The following is a 19,252-nucleotide window of genomic DNA, read 5'->3' on the forward strand; positions in this document are numbered from 1 at the left end:
GAGAACCTTTAGAGATCAAACCAAAATAGAGCTCCAAAGGCTCCATCTTTTTGTGTTTATGTGCTTTTGGGGCGAGTGAGTTCAAAGTGTGTCATGGTGTGGATATTTTAAAAGATAAATACTAACCGTGAGGTTTACAATCTACTCCAGCAGAGTTGATCTTCTTCGTGGCCTCGTGAGACTCGTAACGGGACTTAATTGCTCTTCAACGCTGTCGTACAGCTCACTCTAATTGGTTGCCTTTTTCTTTTATTTGGAGATGCGCCTCGTAAGGCACTAAAAGCCAAGATGCTTCGCAAACACATTTCGCTGTACACGGCCCCTTGTTAGCCGCTTAATTAAGCCAAATCTTTTTTTTGCATTTTAAAGACTTTGGAGTGAGAAATCGATTTTTGAGAATACTAGTTGCAGAATAGAAAAGGGCACCAAATTTTCAATGGATGTACATGGTATCTCATTTTATTCAGGCGAAATGTAACTGTCAATCATTTACAAATTCTATCAATTAGATATGAGAAGTCGGAATCCAACAGCTCACAAGCAAAAGCAGCTGGCGCAATTCACAAGACTGCCATTGACACTCTGTCCACCACCTCTCCAGGGGAGTAATAGAGTGTGAGGTCACAAAGGTTAGAGGGAAGTAATCCGCATTGAATGATTAGCATTTCTCATCTTGTGCCGTTGGTTCCAATTCTCTGACCAGAACGCAATGGAACCTGTTGGTCGTCATGTTAAATTAGTGTGTCAAATAAATACTAACGGGGAACCCACTGGGAATAATCGCGCTGCGAGAAGTATACCAGGGAATTCAAATGGAATTGAAAAAAATTACCGTTGGGCTAGTTTCCTTCAAGAGGAATATCTGTCTGTGAAGACGATTACATTTTTTTCCAGCTTTTTTGCTCTTGGACTTTCATTGTATTTGGCAAAACGTGGTGTTCTCAAAGTATATCTGGCAAGACTTTTAAATGGCTTTAAAGTCTTCAGTTGGCTGTTGGAGACAAAGGGTAGAAGAGAGACAAGGAAAAAAAAAACAGATACAATTCTTTGTATCTGACATGGTATATTATTTGTAGAGATCTACAGTAAGTAATTTCATTTTGTAATCCCACTGTGTCTCTGCCATTGCACTTCTTCTTCCCTCGCGATTAACTGCAGCTCTCATTAGTTTGTACGGCATTGTCCTATGATGCTTCATCGCGCCCTATGGTTGCGCCCAAGAGAATAGATGCATACTACACCTAAACAGGGCACTATGAAATGTGTATCAGAGAAAGGATTACGTGTCAACTACGAACATTTACTATGCCCTATGCAAAAAAGTAAGGTAGCATTTCCCAGTGGTAACTTGGAATGGGAAGAACTTCCTGCAACTGAAAATATAACCTACATATTACTGTAATTTTTACCCCACATCTATATGGGGAGAGATTTTTCTCAAAAACCAATATATTTATTCAAGATCTAAAAATCACAAAGGACTAAATGTACATCCGTGTTATAAAATCTTATATGTAAGTTGTTGATATGTGTGCGTCTGCAAAATACATGATTCACACCAGATTCTCTTTAAACGGTACTGAAAAAATTGAAAACTCACTTTGAAAGTCTTTAAAAGTGCTGGAATTTGGCGATGAAAAGGGTATATGAACCCTTCCCTATATTTGAAGGCACTGCTGTGTTGTAAATAGCATGAAATGTTGGCAACAGCTAGAAGTTCCTCAAAATGCAGAACAACATAATCTCTTGTAGCTTGTGCTGTGGCATTTAAGATTGAAAATATGCAATTAGGTAAATGGCTTGATCCCGTGTTGATGGCTTTTATGTGCTGACCCCCTCACGTAGCATATGTGCCTTTAACTTTCAGTGTGCGGCGACATCCATGGGCAGTTCTTTGACTTAATGAAGCTCTTCGAGGTGGGAGGCTCACCAGCATCTACGCGCTACCTTTTCCTGGGGGACTACGTTGACAGAGGTTATTTCAGTATTGAAGTGAGTCATGTTGGCATTTGTTGGGGGTTCCCATTCCATTGCAGGGCCTTTGGGTGCAGATTTACAAGTCTTGACCTCATTTTTGGTGTCACGTTGCGATTTTTCAAACAAGAATAAGAAAATTAAAGTGAAATCATTGCACAAATATCTAAAAGTTATCTCGCCTGGAGTTTAAATCATTGAACCACACCTACAAAGGGAAATTTTACCTTCATAGCACTAGAGCTTTTAAAGCATTTTTCACGATCCTACATGGTTGCTAACTTGACGGCCAGTGCTACAAAGCACCGTGGCGGTGCAGTTTCGATGTCAGGATAGTTGGCGATCTTGGAATTGAGTAGTCCTGAGCAGTACACTAATTCAAAACCTAAACTCTAACACCAAGACCTCAACTTTGATAATGTTTATTACAAGCAGGGTACTGTTACCATTGCTTTAAAGTAAGTAGAGACTGGGGCTGAGGCAATACACGTCCTTAAGTGTCATTGTGAGTGGTTAAAATGCATGTACCATTGAAAAATACTACATGAATGATTTTTACAAAAATGTAATTTACAAAAGCGAGTTTTCCATCCACACAGGACAGAAAATAAGATAATGTTGTGTCTTTTGTTGTCTTTGCCCACAGTGTGTGCTGTACTTGTGGGCCTTAAAGATCCTCTACCCCAAAACCCTTTTTTTGCTGCGTGGGAATCACGAATGTAGACATTTAACAGAGTATTTCACATTTAAACAGGAATGTAAGTGAATTTTTGTTCTTTCCAAGCACACAGTAATTATCATCTCATTTTCCTGTATGCTCGTTTCACTTATTATTCTTCCCCTCCGCACCTCCATCTGCACTTCAGGTAGAATTAAGTATTCAGAGAGGGTGTATGATGCGTGTATGGACGCCTTTGACTGCCTTCCCCTGGCTGCACTAATGAACCAGCAGTTCCTCTGCGTACACGGAGGACTTTCTCCAGAAATCACGAATCTTGATGACATCAGGAAGGTATGTGGCTGATTTCAGATTTTTGTTTGGTTTTCTTGCCTGCGTGTCATTCTAAAAGTGGGCGGACCTTGGTGTTAAACAGACTTAAGGGGATATAAGTCTGACGAGAGGTCTGTGAATTACTGCTCAGGCACAGTGAATCTTTGTACTAATTAAAACAGTTTGAAGACCTGGATATTGTGCTCAGACTAATTCAATCATTCCAAATGGGTTGTGGGTGTCTAATCAGAGAGTCTGCGTCATAGATTTGATTCTATTAAAGTGTCTTGTCACGTGACCCATCCAGTAATATGCAATCTTTTGTTCGGGGATGGAGCTCTCCTTCCTTCGGAGCAAAACCCAGTGCCTAGATTATGAATTGGAACAAAGTAAAGCAATAATATTTATGTATGAGAACTTGTTATTGTTTGCGCTGAATGACCAGCCACACCAATCATCCCCCGAAATAATCTTTAAAGGCCACCAAAAATGATACCACAGTTGTCCATGTAAAGAATAAGTTATTGTAATCCTTAAAAAACAGAAATCTGATTTGGGTTTAGTGAAGGGATCCAACCTGTGACCGCTTCCCTTAATGCAAAAACAGGTATGTTTGTCTATTCAACTCATAATGCAAATGCATTTTTACCATGCAAGATCTGGAGTCTAGAATAAAGGAAGCAGGTACAACATTTGGAGAATAATTTTGGCAGGGTTTGTATGAGTGCGCAAATCTTTAAAGGTACATTGTGTAATATTTGACCACTAGGTGTCACCCTATCGTACAGTGCAACTGGAAATGAGTCTTACAAAGCAGAAGGAAGAAGAACTAACTACGAAGAGTCCGCTGAACAAAAAGTAACCTTTTCCTCAAATTTACCAGGCTAGCCATGTTAGCCTAGCCTTGTCGGGATGTTCTCCAGCACGCTAGCCTGTTGTCATCGCACACGACTTCCAGTATTCCCTCAAGTATTGAAGTAAGTCTATCATCTTTTTTGCACATTTAGTCCTCATTTATCCTTAAAAAAAGCGAGTGATGTACGGTTAAACTAGTTAATTTTTTTTTTAAGAAAAACGCTATTGTTGTGAGAGTCCACTCAAGAAAATTGGGTTTTTGGCTACTAATACATTTGAAAGCCTTTACTCTGATGCAGATTCCTCAAACAATTTCACATCATATTGAACAATTTTGTTTTCAGTAATCTCCAAATGAAAACAAATTAGTAAGCAAACTTAAGTTTTGGTTGAAAGTGAAAAAACTTCATTCGTGATTTATTTTATAATGATTATATATGGCAATTAAATATTTTATTTTCCACCTCTTTATAGGCTTAGGTTTGTTTGCTAAATCTTCACGCAATTACCTTCCCGCAGACTCAATGTGGAAATGACATCGATTGAAAACACGACCAGCTGATCAGGGATCCTACACGTTTTCCAAGCTGCTGTGTTGGAGAAATAAACGCGTATCCTGTTTCCTGTTGATCTGGGATCTAATTCCAGAGCAAAAAGTATAAATTTATCATTAACATTTGTTGATGTATTCAGAATAAACCATATTTTGGAGTCAACATGCAAGTGTGTCATTCAATGCCCTCACACCAATTTACTTTACCAGAAATATAACATTGCAAAATTTGTCAATCCCAACAGATCGTCACATGAAACAATATGAATGAATGAATCAATTAATGTCCTTTATTATCATTAAATAAGTACAGCGAAATTGGAGGGGTTTACTTTTTAGTGCAAATAAAACACATTAAAAAGTTAAAAATATGCAACAGGATTTAAAATAAATAAATAAATTAAGACACAATATATTAATTTAGGGCTGCAACTTACAATTATTTTAATAATCGAAAATCTGATGATTTTTTTTTTTGTTAATCGATCAATCGGATGAATAAAAAACATCAATTTCCTCGTTATTTAAATATTGAAATTTTGTGGACTAATAAGAAAATAGTGCACAAACAGAATATTTTACTTTAAACAATAAAAAAAATCAGTGTTTGTCAGATATCAAACACAATGCATACAAATGTATGTTTTACACTTTCAAATATATACTATTTTATAAAGTTTATAAAAAGGCATCTTTTTTGTTTAAGGGACATGAGCTTTTGTTACAAGAAATCATTGCAAATCTGAAAACCCAAAAATACATACAAATCAATGATATACACCTTAAAATGTATAAGATAGTATTTTAACAAGTGCAAAAAAAATGGTATTTTGTTTGTTTAAGGGACATGAGCTTTTAGAACAAGAAATAAATGCAAATGTAGAAACCCAGTGACATAAATTTCAACATTAACAAGCAAGAAGTAACCACTATCACCTTGGCTCACTATGTCACTCACTCACTCTTCCTTCTCGAAAACTTTGCATTGCAATGCAAAATTGTAAGCATGTCAATGATGATCATGTTGAGGATGCTCTCTGCGATGACAGCTGCTTCCTGCGGTGTGCATCATGTCTCTTTCTTATAATAAAACTTGTCATTGTATGCTGTTTTCTATTGAGATAAGATCGTATAGTATGAGTATTATCATGGCACGATTTACAACGATACAATAATCTCTCAGACTTTGCCAGAAAAGTTAAATTTGATGCTTAATCTTAAACATATGTGCAAGTTGAGCGTCTTTTTTTTAAACACTGCTTAAGCCTACTCCTTAGGGCACATGTTTATGATAAAATTGTATTGTTCAGCTGATTTTATTCCCCTTGTTTGTGGTGCAAATAATTAGTTGTTCCCTTTTGTTAATTAGTGGTTGGTACTGTTTTTATGCCGTGTTCAAATAAACGCAATTCTTTCATTTAACTTGGATAAAAAGTATCTCGCTCACACACATACACACAGTCACTTATAAGCTATCAAGCAAACGCTAGCACATCTAACGAGCGACCCGAGACTAATGTTACGTTTCCTCACCTAATAACTCGGGCTTTGCCAGAGAAGTAAAACTTGGTGCTTAATCTTACCTCTGTTGTGTGAAAGTTGAGTGTTTTTATATAAAGCACAATTAAACACTTCTTGTAATGATTTAGCTGAAATAAAAAGTATCCCCCCCACACAGACACACACGCATATGCGTGTGCAGTCATTATTCAGCTAAAAATTAAACTCTACCAGAGACCAAGATTACGTTTCCACTCTTAAAAATGCAAAAAGCAAATGAATAAAAACCAATAATGTAGTGACTTACCCTGCGACTGAGATCCCTTCATCCTCGTCGGTGACTCTGTTTCGGTTTTGAATGCTGCCTCACCTTCGTGGTGCTCCTGTGCCATATCACGTTTGCAAAGATTGCCAGTGACGCACTTCTTTATTTTGTGAAGTGGGCAGTGCTTCCACACTTACGCACATATCGGTTCAACTGTTGTTTCTTTGTCCATCATGATTCATAAGGTGAATTGACCGTAGCCTGTGAAAAAGGGCCTCAGTTTGCACTCCACCTATGTTCGCTGATAGGCGGTGCTTAGTGACGTCATTGGCTCCACGTGCTTAGTGACGCATAAATGTCGCGACACAATACATCGATAAATTAATCCGTTGCCAACACTTTTAATTATCGATTGTTACAGATTCCTTGTTGCAGCCAGGGTTGGGTAGGGTTACTTTAACTGGATCACTTTCAATGACTTTTGGATTACTCCAATACCAAATATGCTAATAAAAGACAAAAGAAACTGAATATGAATCAAATTACTAAATTTTGTGCAGGCTTGGGGAGTAACGGAATACATGGAACGGAAAAAATGATGTTGGCAAGCTGTTTGGATTTATTTTCATTTTGTTTCTGTCGCATTTTATGTTAGTTTTGCCGCAGATCAAAGAGATCAAAGCCAGGAGAGAAAGCTTACCACGTGTTGTGAGTCATAATTTTATTCATATTTAGTTTCTTTTGTCTTTTATTAGCATATTTGGTATTGGAGTAATCCAGTTAAAGTAACCCTACCCAACCCTGGTTGCAGCCATATATTAATGATATATATTATGTGTATATTCACAGTGCCAGTTGTATGGAACATTGTGCTAATGGACGCAGTAGATGGGTCCCACAACTCCACAATTTCACCCACCCCCCGATATTTTTGAGGCAAAACAAACGTAGGAAGTACTGTAATGAGACGATTGTAGTCACTCCAATAGTTCGCCAAGTTTTTGGCAAACAGGTTTTACTTTTATGAATAAACCACTGTTTGGAATGGCATGGTTGTGTGACTCTTTACCAACAATATTATTGTGCACCAGAGGCTTGCGAAGAATGGTAATAACTCCATGATTTCAGACCCCCGTTCAGCTGATCAAGTAGTATTTGTTCATGTAAATGATCTGCATTGACTGGTTTTCACAATTTCTAAAATGTTCAATTTTATTTTTCGCTTTTAAGGACTTTTCTATATTTTGGGAAAAACTTTGGTAGTGGAGTTTGATAGTGTGTAAGAGAAGGAAACTTAAGGTGAATGAGGACAAGAGTAAGGTAATGAGGTGTTCGAGAGGTGGTGAGGTAGGTGGATTAGAGATTTTGTTGAATACTGTAAAGTTGCAGACAGTATATGGTTTTAAGTGTTTGGGTTTGTATGTAGCAGCAGGTGGTGGTTTAGAGGAGGATTTGAAGAAAAGGGTGGTTGAAGGGTGCAGGGCAATGGGTGTGCTGAAACGGATTGTTCAAATCTAGAGATCTGTAAAAAGATGCAAAGCCAGGATTCAACAAAGGTGTTATGGTACCAACAGTAATGTATGGCTCAGAGGCTTGGGAATTAAGAGTAAATGAGTGTAATAGGTTAAATGTATTTGAAATGAGATGCTTGTGTAGCAGTAGTATGTATGGAGTGACATGACTGGATAGGTTAAGGAATGACGGAGTAAAGAGAAGAACTGGTGTAGTGAGAGCTTTCTGATAGGGTTGATATTATTGTTCTGAAATGGTCTGGACATACGGAAATAATAGATAGCCGTTTAACTTAAAAAGTATGTCGTCCAGAAGTGGTGGGAAATAGAATGAAAAGAAGGTCCAAATATGGTTGGTTGGATGGGGTGAAACATGTTTTGGATGCAAAGTCGGTTTATTTAATGGATGCAAGAGTGTGTGTTAGGGATAGATGTGAATGGCGAAGGATAGTTAAGAATGACTGATATCGATGCGTATGATGCAGAGGGGGTAAACCAGTGTATGCTGTCGGGCCTCTCTGCTACTGAGGGGTTGCATAGCACAGCAACTCACCCCTTGTTGTAGCGTGGGCTTAAAAGTGAAGAGGAATGAATGTTTGGTGAATGTGAGGGTCTTCTTGACTCTAGCCACCTCCCACTAGGGGATATGGCATCGGTATATTGATTGATTAATTGAAATATTTTGCCTTAGACTAGGGAGACCTGCACGTTTTTGAGTATTCAGTAAATAGAAATAGAGCTTCAAATGCTTCGCTGTTGTGGGTCAGGTCCTCACTCTCCTCTAATTTTTGATTTGGAACCTACCTTCATCTTAAATAGAGAATCCAAAGTAGTGTCATGCTCCAACTGCAGGCTACGTAGTAGCACTGACTATGTTTTTTTTGTGGTCCTGTGTCCTTATCTATTTTCGTTGTCACAATATGTTAACCCATTTTGTAACAATGACAATAAAGGTATATTCTATTCTATTCTATTTGTAAAGCATAAGGTATAATTGTAAATTCTATGATAGATCTCAAGGCTCAAGATGGTCACGTAATTTCAACATCGAAAAATAAATGTACAAATTGTTCTCAAAAGGTTATAGAAATAAGGCGCAGTCTAATTTGTGTTTTTTTCTTGCAGTTATGTGATGTACTTGTTTAATTTACTTTCTTTTATTGCATACAGAGTGGGATTTTTCTTGTACATTCGCCTGGAAGCTCATCAATTGCCTTTTCATCTTTTTTTCTAATGCACCTCCAATTCTGTGTACCAGACAGATTAATTAAATTTGACACGGTCATATAAACATGCATAGTACTTTATGGGTATTTACACGCTGACACAATGTTCTACGGTGTTTGAACGCCAACATAGACCATTACTTACAAACTGTTCCTGAGGTTATATGTCTTGTCTTTAATGCTCATCTCATGTCGGCTACTGAAGAAGTAGAGTATCAGTGTATGCCATTCACATATAAATTCAAGAATCTTTGGTATCTTACAATTGTAAAATTACAAACTAATCTCTGCCTGAGAACTTTAATTCTCCCCCACAATGGACATCTCTGAAAGGGAAGATGAGACACTGATGTAGTTATTCAATTAAACCTATTTTGGCGTAGAACATGAGATAAAATTTGCCTGCCTGTGTCCGATATGGAAGGCTTGACATCCAAGGTGTCACAATTCATACCTAAAATTAAAAACCCTGGCCAGGTCACCACATGTATCCCACTTTCTCTCACACACACAAACGATTGTCATATGAATTTAAAAAATACTGGATTACGTTGTCCAAGGTAATGTGTTCATGCAAGATAAAAACAATAACAAGATCAAACACTAAGGGAAAGCTAACAATTACCCTGAATAGTTTAGCTTCGCAAACGACTACAAAGAAAAAAATACGACTCAGAATAAAGTTGTATAATGTTTTAGTCCAAAATGCAGACAAACTACTTCTACCGGCCGAATTAATACAAGGCAAGAGTTGGTGTGAGTCCCATTTACTGGGAAGCATGAAGCCAATAACATGGCTAGCAGCAATAGGCGGAAAACAATGCTAAAAATATGAGTTACACAAAACTGAAAAATGTGGCATAATCAAAACACAAACACACAATTTTCTTTTCGGTGCGGCGACTCAATGCTTTGAGCAAGGAACCGAAATATTTCTTCGCGGTTGTTCCTCTAAGTTGCAGACGAATCGGGAGTTTCACGTATTTTTTCATCATTTAAAACACATAGAGAGGTGGTAGTGAGTGGTTGACAAACATGGCGGTGACATCTAGACAGGGACGCCACTAAGTAAAAGACATACAAATTTCTCGACCTATGATTATTTTTTTTTTAGAAATTATTATTGGTATGATAGTTCATGTACTTTATTTTAGTTTTCAAATCAATGTTTTTTTTTACTCAATAAAAGTATTTTGGTACCACTTGTAGGCGTTTAAATATTGCATAATGTAGTATTTTTAGGGATTAAAAAGTGCTAAAAGTTTGGGTTGAGTGCTTGTAAATGCTGGAAATTGTTGCCATGTTTTCCAATTTGCTTAAAAAGGCTGCTGACACTACCCTCTGGTGGATTTAATTTTCAATTGCATTCCTTCTTCCCACGTGATTAGCTGGCATTAGTTTGTATGGACAGGTGCATGCTAAATAGTGGGCTATGAGATGTGTATTAGTGCAAGGATTATTTATTAATAACGGACAATTATTGTGGGCAGTGTAAAGAAAAAATAAGGTAGCATTTCCCTGTGGTAAATTGTAGTGGAAAGAACTTCCTGCGACTGAAAATATACGCTACATATTATAACATATTAACCAACACCTAGGGGAGAGATTTACCTAAGAAGAATTCGCAAATTTCTTCAGCTCTAAAAGGTATATGTCTTGATAAATGCACACGGAAGATTAAAAATCACAGACTTATTTGTGGCTCTGCAAAATACATGATTCACATCAGATTTCTTCTGAGTGATGCTTAAGGGTACTGGAGAAATTGGGAAAAAATCTTTAAAATTACATAAAATGTGTTTGGATTTGGCTATGAAAAGGGTGTACAAACCATGTTTTGAGTTCCTTTTAAGGACAAATATTCAATTTGCTGACATCTGCTATTTCCATCCGCAGCTAGACAGATTCAAAGAGCCTCCAGCGTACGGACCCATGTGCGATCTGCTATGGTCTGACCCCCTGGAGGACTTTGGGAACGAGAAAAGCCAGGAGCATTTCACACATAATACAGTGCGAGGCTGTTCCTACTTCTACAGGTCGGTAATGCTCGCTAACTGTGCAGTCTCGTACTCGACTGGAAGATGCACAGTGGGACATAGTGTGCTGATATCTTTAAACACAAAACAAAGAAAAACATTTTTTAATTGAACCTAAAAAGTGTTTTACAATGAAAGCCTGCTGGCTAAAGGGAACATATAATGGAAAACTTCAGCAAACTTAATCCGATCGAATATTCACACCTCAATAAAGGTAATAAAGGCAAAATGAAAACAAAGCATCATCCATCACCCCTGCTGCTCATGAATACCTGCCTTGCCAAATCGTCATCACTCACATTCTCATTGTTACAACCATAAAGTCAGCTGTTGCGGCGACGCTCGCGAGAGTATAAGGCGGGATTTATGTATCCCACATTAGTTTCAATAGATCTGTGTAAGTGAAAAAAACGAGTGAACACGAGGAGGTGGCAGGGCTCGGGCCGCCACCGAATGTAATAAGCTGGCACCTTGCCATCAGGCACAGCCCTCCCTCTTAATGCGTTCAACAGTCCCGCCGTTCATTACGGCCTGAGTGATGCTTCCTTGGCTGTGGCGTGCACGACTGCGGCTAGCCAGCATAAGCCGTCGCAAATGCCTTCAGCAACCAAGCGTGCATTTTCTTGCACCACATCTAATATTGCGGTATACGTCCCCCCGTTGGTGATGTCATGCCGTGTTTATGGTCAACGATGGCAACGGTACATGAAACTTAAAAAGCTAAAGTCTGCCATAAGCTTTTATGGCTCCTTCTATGAACTCTTAAATGACCAACTGTTCAATGTTTTAGTCATTTTTGCACAATTGGCTGATTCATGAATGAATGCACATTTTAAAAATGAGTTCCACTTGTTATTCTTTCATAAGTTTTTTAGATCGATAGATAGATACTTTATTCATGCCAGTAGGGAAATTCATATTTGCAGCAGTATCCTTGTGGTGAAAAATAAAATAAAATAAAGATGTAGAATACAAAAATGCCCAATATAACGTGTTGACACAGAGTATTTAAATAGTGCTACGGAAAATACACACTGTAATAAAAATAGGGTAATATGCAAATATGGGGGTGGGGTTTAATGTGTTCTTTTACTCCCCCGGGTGGAGTTAAAGAGCCTCATGGCATGAGGAAGAAATGATCTCCTCAGTCTGTCCGTGGAACAAGACCGTGACAGCAGTCTGTTTAAACATTGTCTTTGACATTAGCTAATGCAAGATACACATATTTGTTCAGTTTGTGCAATGCAGCATTGTCTGATTCACACCTTTGGGCCTATTTTTGTCTCTGCCCAATTTTGTATGATGCTCCAGTCTTTATGTTACAAAGTAGTATAGATAAAGTTAACATTTTTGGAGTTAAATAAAAGTTTTAGCTCTCTCACCCCTCTGACTGCATTGACGTTAGCATAAAAATACACCCTAACAATGCCAGTCAATTATTTTTTCCCTTTACCACTTCACAAAACTGTGACTCATATGTCACGCTTGACATTTAAGCTCCCATTTAAACTAAAAGCCACTGTTTTAAAGTGTCCCCTCTGGTTACACAGTACAAGGTGGAAGCCTGTTGTGTCCTCTATACTTTGGCTATGCAGTGTTTTGAGCTTCCTATTATGTGTCTCAGTCTGGCTTTTCTTGATGGGCAAATAAACTAAATGCATTTCTTTTTTTCTCTCCTTTTTTCCTGCTGCAGCTACCCTGCAGTTTGTGACTTCCTACATCACAATAATTTATTATCTATCATCCGAGCCCATGAAGCGCAGGATGCTGGGTGAGTCGTGTGAGTCTTCCCTCATCATGAGATGACAGTTTTGCCTGATGATGTTTGACTGAAACGAAATTCAGCCAGCGTGTTCAGAGCGGCTAATATGACGACCACATCACATAAAAAAATGATCCAAGTTAAAAAGATTCAAATCATTTCATTTTTCTACATGTGGTTATTACATCAAAAACATTCGGAAAGCCTTTGTGTTTGTGATCCATGGTTTGAAGCCTATGACCAACTCATTTATTTTTTAAGTGGTGTGCGCTCCCTGAGCTCACTTGTTTATCATTTTACACCCATAGCATGGTCTCATGGTACACCTGGCCACATGGGGGCACCACCCAGGTGGGCCCACACCCCCTTTCAGTCACATTTGCTGTAAAAGTACAGCATCTACACAATCATACATACAAAAGAAAGGAAAATAGACTTGTTGAAAGGGTGCGATAATGTGCATAAATTATCTGAACCTAGAAAAACATTGCACTAAGCATGATGCAAACACACTCCATATTTTCGAGTGAGCTTTGGTTTGCCTTTGGTAATTTCACAAAAGTCAGGACAGGGATTTGATCTCCTTGGATTACATCAGGTCCCCCTTTGCTTTATGCATCAACTTACTAGACAAACACGTCGCCGTGAAAACAATAGACCGCTCATCCCAAAGGGGAGTTGACAAATCGACCCATTCTAACATTCTTCTTTGCTCACAGATATCGCATGTACAGAAAGAGTCAGACCACTGGCTTTCCCTCCCTTATCACGATCTTCTCTGCACCAAACTACCTAGATGTCTACAACAACAAAGGTAAGAATAGGATTAGCACTATAAAGAGAGCCACGTATATTAATTGACCTGGCAAACATAATCAGGGGACATTGCCTTGTAGGTGGTCTAATTAGCACCCTATGTAGCTATCCACCTTTCAACATCAGAGCACTCAACAGTATTCACTGCAAATGATTTAACAGACTTATCTCAAGATTCATCTCAACCACAAGTTGTTGCCTCTCTAATCAGTCATGTGAACGGAGTCCTCTGGTTGAACAAAGCGGGTCTCAGTAATGAATCCCCTGCCCGAGCGTCTCGACCTGGCCGGCCAGTGCAGCCCGTGATTGATGGGCAATCAAGGGCGCACATAAATCTCCAGAGGGAGGGCAGCGGCATCGGTAGGTCCCATCAATCCAGGGCTGAAAGTCCGCCCGATGAACCAATGAGACTTTTCCAGGCGGGGAAGGGGCCACAGCTTGTCAATAAGGAGAAGGCAGCAGGGGATAAGTTTTAAATTTGCTTACGTGCCCAAAGTTAGGTGGCGCTCAGTCCAATTTTTCTAAGCAACTAATCATTTCTGCAACATCGATATTCACCTAATCACGTGAACATGATGTAGCAAATTTCAATAACTCACATCTCTCTCCGCTTTTCGGTATTCAAGTGCTGTGCTGGCACTGCAACTTGGTGATCGGGTTCACTTTTTTATAGTTTGATATCCAAACAATCTAATTTTGGTATCGTATACATCCAAGCCCCAGGTACCAATTTTCCTCTTAACTTGTCTCTATTTCGCATGTTGGCAATCTATAAATACTTGGAATATTTTTTTTAAGCTGTGTTTGATAAAAGTTGCAAGAAGCAGTGCTACATATTCTGACAATAAATTTTTGCCTTGTGCACACAGGAGAAACACTAACAGAAGAAGCCAATATCCAAGGAATTTTCAATACCACTTGTATTTTCAGATTGATTTTAACACGAGAAATCAACCCTCTAAATAGTTATTTATACTAACTCAAAGTACCAAGACTGCTAATATTTTTTTTGCATTAAAATGAAACGCAAAACCAATTTCAGAATTTCAAGTCACTCATTTTTTCTTAAGTCAAACTATTCGTTGTTATTTAGACACAATGTTTCTACTGATACTACCATTGATTATCACAACAACCTTGAACCAAGGAATGTTATTGGGCCCTTGTATTATTACTAAAACCACCAATACAATTATTGTTTAATTTGATGTAGTTCCGTTTATTGAATGTGATTTTGACTTTTAGGGTTCTGGAATGACTGCAATGAAGGAGGCGGAGTGTAGGCAGCTGTGTGTGTGCGTTTGTGCTTGTGTGTGTAAGGAAGTGAGGTTGGGGAGTTGGCAATATTGCTTGTGGTTTCAAATTAATGGAATGCTTTCTGCTGGATGGTTATTGAGTGCACCCGAAAGCTAACACCGCTTAATGGTTTTGTTGCTTGGCTGTAATAAAAGCGAAATATCACAAAGGTTTCTGGCACCAGTGGCTATGATGATAATAAAAATAGTGTAAAAAAAATTAAAGAAATCAAAACATTGCTACTGCGGTCTTTGGACTCGATTTATCAGAGTTAACATAAGAGAACTAATGCAGTCTTCCTCTTGTATTTGGAAGCCAGAACGTGTCAATGAACACCAGTTTGGTCAAAGTAAGTCCTTCCTGTCGTGTTATCATTTGTTGTAGTGGCAGGTTTTCTCCGAGGGGGATTCATTTAGGGCAGCCCCCCACCTCCGACAGGGAAGTATTCCCCGTTACAGATGCTTGCCCATCTGTTATCACTCTGGCCATTAGCTGGCTTCCCTTCTGTTTCCTGCAGTCATGCCGCTACATTTTGACGCCGCGTCGCATAAGGACGGAGAAAATTGTTCTGCACGGGACAGTGACAATATCGAAGTCTGTCTCAGCACAATATTGTTATTTAGCATGTCTGTAGGATGTTTCACTCTGATGTCACAAGCAGCACATTTTATGTTTTATCGACTGCATCGTTTTACATGTTGAATCTAGAGTAAATGTCTCATTATTAGGATAAGCGGTTCGGAGAATAAATAAATGTCATATTGGTGTGATGTTTTGAGGACATTTAAATGTTCCACATGGCTACAACAGTGGATTTACACTCATTACTATTATTAATGTTGCTATTATTATTAATGTTGTGATTTTTGCAATTAATATCGTTATTGGTGTTTTAGAAAAAGTACAAATGTTTATTGCTGCCCTTGGGACAGGCCTTGAAAAAATTACCAGACAATGAACTGGTCCATGGTACAGAAAAGGTTCGGACCACTAACTTAAAGCACACACTTTGAAGGCAGTGAAACGAAACCGGCGCAACCTGATGCCTGAGGCCTTCGGGACACATGCGACCACATTAAGTCAGGCCAGGATGTTGGGAATCTCCGCTGATCTCACTGCACAAGTATTAACAGCGGTTGTTGCCGGGGAAACAGGCTCGAGGCACTCCCGAATAAATAATTAATGAGCAGGCGTAGCCTCTGTGTGTTGCCGTGGCAGCACACTTGCCATCATTGCCAACCACCACTACTGCTCATGTTTTCAGCGCTAGCTCAGTAGATACACCTAGTGGCTGTTAAGTGCAATTATCATTTGCTACATAGAACCTTCCTACCAAGAAGAGCCATGTGTTTTTATTATATCCAAAATAAGCAGCGTCTTTCGCACAAGTTGTGGTGGGGATCCTTAAAAGGGAATCCACTTCAAGGGGTCTGCGACCTTAACGTCTGCCTCCTCACCAGCGTCCTTTGCCGCATTCAATCAAACACCGTATCGTTGATATTAATGCGCGCTGTGGTGTTTATACAAGGGATACCCGCGTGTTTAATCGCTGTGTAATGTGCGGATCAAACAAAGCTGGCCACCACTTTTATGGTTTTGCCCTGTTAGTCATGCAGAACAGGGTCTCCAATGTGCTTCCCGTGGGCACTATGTACCCCTCTAAGAGCACCATGGACTGGTTTCTGAAAAAAAGCTCACCAGTGATTGGTCATAGCGATTTTTCTAGGATATATGATTTCAAACTGTCATAAGAAATCATTGACATGATAAGTTTCTTTAAAAACAATGTTCGAGTGGTTGGCTCTTCTTTAAATAATTACAACCTTGTAATAACATAATGGCGCTGGAACCTGTCACCAAATTTGAATATATTGGAGCTGTCATATCAAAAAAGGGGTCAGAACCAGCTCAAACTGCAGCCGCACTTGCCAGGCTTAAACCCATCTGGAGGGAGAAAAACTGTGAAATCAAAGATCAGACTCTTGCAAGCGCTGGTGACTCTCACAGCAAAACGGGAAAGGAAAATCAAGACCATGGAGATGCAATGCTATAGAAAACTTCTAGCCATCAACTACATAACCCAAGTGAAAAATAAAACAGTGTACAACACCATTAGAGTATATATTGGACACAACAAAGATCTTTTGTCACCTGTGCGCACTTCAGTGGTATGGTCAAGTCACAAGATCGTCAGGACAGACCAAGATCATTCTCCAGGCCACATTCCAAGTGGGAAGAAGAAGAGGAAGACAGAAGTGGGCTGACAACATCATTTAATGAACTGGTTCCAACTTCGCCACGTCCCGAAAACAGGCCCAGAACCGTCAACAGTGGAGAAAGCTGTCCAGTGTTGCATCCTCAGTGGTACCCCAATGACCAGGCGGTTAGGGGATCCATGAACCGTGAATAGCAAAATAACATTGTAACAACATAGTAGTATCTTGAGTTTCTATTTTAGAAATGCATTTTAAACTTGTAGCCCCTTGTGCTAATCAGTAACAAAAAGTAGGCTCTCAGCTTTCAAAAGCTTAAGACCACTGGTGCAAAATCTGTATCCATGGCTGGGTCGTGGGCTTGCATTACAAGATGGTCAGCAAGATACAAAAATTGCATTCAATATATTTTTAAATCTTCACTCCTCTAAAATGCCTGCAATAGATTACTCACATGGTTATATTGGATTATTGTGTTTATTCAGTTCACACGCACAACACAGTCCCAGGTTAGGGCAAATCACAACAGCAGAAAGACATTTGACCCTGTTTTGTCCAGCTAGCGAAGTGACGGCCTGATAGCTAGTTATTCCCACCATGTATTGAGTGTTGAAGGTTTTTTTTTCCTTTTTTATTCCTGGTCGTAATGTCTGGAAAGTCCCCTGAGGTGACCCAGCAGCAGTGTCCATTTACACCCGATCTGGATTTCTGCGCTGACTGTCAGGCAGCATTTAGCTTTTCTCTTGCCGGCCCTGTGGCAACCCATTTACTCATTTAATCACGAAAGAGGTTACATACAGGGTAGGAGATTATCAATGATGCTTTTTTCTGATCGGAATGGTCTGTGAAGAATCCAGAAGGGTTTTCTGATAGTGGCTTTCTGGAAAACAATGCATTTTTACATTTAGGCACTCTTGCAATCATCACACTGTTTCTATTACCAACTGACCCCGGCCCCTCATCACGGAAGGGAAGAGTTATGTGCCCCTTACAGGAAATAGTTTGGGGGCTCATGTTGTAAAGCGAAAAACACAAAGCCGCTCATCGTCTTTTGTTTTATTTCAGCGGCCGTACTGAAGTATGAGAACAATGTGATGAACATCCGACAGTTCAACTGCTCGCCTCACCCCTACTGGCTGCCCAACTTCATGGACGTCTTCACCTGGTCGCTGCCCTTTGTCGGCGAGAAGGGTGAGCTGTTTTTTGCATCCACCCGTCGCTACCCATTTTGTCTCACTTTGCCGGATGAGATTCGGAGACGCATTCTTCCTTTTGTGCAGTGACTGAGATGCTTGTGAACGTCTTGAGCATCTGTTCCAATGACGAGCTGACGACGGATGAAGAACTGGACGGTAAGCGGCAGGATGTTCCAGCATGTTGCGATACCTACACAGCTGCTCGAGAATTGAGTTCTTCTTCTGTCCTTCGGATATCTTTTTACTCATACTTTTTTCATGCTCTTCACTCCTAAGAGCTTCCGTCACTCATAAACGTTTTCATGTTTTTTTATCTCCAATCACTTTTTTTTTGGAGAATCCCATTTCTTTGGTAAAATCATTTCCTCTATCTCATGCCATAATCTCCTTGTTTTTACTTCATCTAATTTCTCTTCTTTGTTTTCCAGAATTTTTGTGTTCAAGGCATCGCTTTTCTTTACGCTTGTCGTGCTCTCTTTGCTTCCGTTTCCCATTTCCTCCCTCTCCGTCATCGCTGCCACTGCCTCTTTCACGCTGCAGCCATCCACTGACCTCTATATTCCCTTTTTCTTGTCTCCTCTTCTGGGGGTGTTTCATGAGAAGGACAGCTTATATATCCCCCCAAAAAAGGTACAAACATGAGCCTTGCCAGTGTGTGCAGCAGGTTTGTCAGGTTCTTGCCTTCTGCCTTGCACCCTAAAAAATAAAGCAAACGAACCAAAAAAAGCAACTAATCTGTGACTGGCAATCGTCCTTGTTCATTAATATTGGAAAAAATATGGTGGTACCCTGATTTAGAATGTTTACAATGCATTGACCTCTTTGAGTTTCCTCTCTAAATTATTTCTTCTTCCAAACGGGGCATGACAGAAAGTAATTAAGAAACACTGGTATAGTATTGATATGGTGAAAGTAAAAAAAGGTCTGTTTCAAGTACAGTCCAAACGCCAACCCAACCCTCCCCAAAAGATGAAAAAAAGAACAGTTTATTCGAGCGCGTTTAAGAAATGCGCGTACTTGCAAGCGCAACATAGGGACCTTGACTGAGGTTGCAATGA

The 19,252-nt window shown here is 39.4% G+C and overlaps 1 protein-coding gene across 2 annotated transcripts in view; it reads left to right on the plus strand.

Moving 5' to 3' along the window:
* The window catches only part of LOC148356453 (protein phosphatase 3 catalytic subunit alpha), a 78,989-nt gene that overhangs the window by 45,560 nt on the left and 14,177 nt on the right, over positions 1 to 19,252 (plus strand). For both annotated transcript variants that reach the window (XM_088348588.1, XM_088348589.1), the window contains exons 3-10: positions 1,868 to 1,992; positions 2,621 to 2,732; positions 2,841 to 2,986; positions 10,772 to 10,911; positions 12,605 to 12,682; positions 13,393 to 13,487; positions 18,064 to 18,189; positions 18,279 to 18,350. In XM_088348588.1, coding sequence (XP_088204714.1) covers positions 1,868 to 1,992; positions 2,621 to 2,732; positions 2,841 to 2,986; positions 10,772 to 10,911; positions 12,605 to 12,682; positions 13,393 to 13,487; positions 18,064 to 18,189; positions 18,279 to 18,350 — 894 coding nt within the window. The remainder of the gene's footprint in view (positions 1 to 1,867; positions 1,993 to 2,620; positions 2,733 to 2,840; positions 2,987 to 10,771; positions 10,912 to 12,604; positions 12,683 to 13,392; positions 13,488 to 18,063; positions 18,190 to 18,278; positions 18,351 to 19,252) is intronic.

This window comes from Urocampus carinirostris, chromosome 11 (assembly GCF_059441175.1).
Source record: "Urocampus carinirostris isolate Australia breed hairy pipefish chromosome 11, RoL_Ucar_1.0, whole genome shotgun sequence".
NCBI classification, from domain to species: Eukaryota; Metazoa; Chordata; class Actinopteri; order Syngnathiformes; family Syngnathidae; genus Urocampus; species Urocampus carinirostris.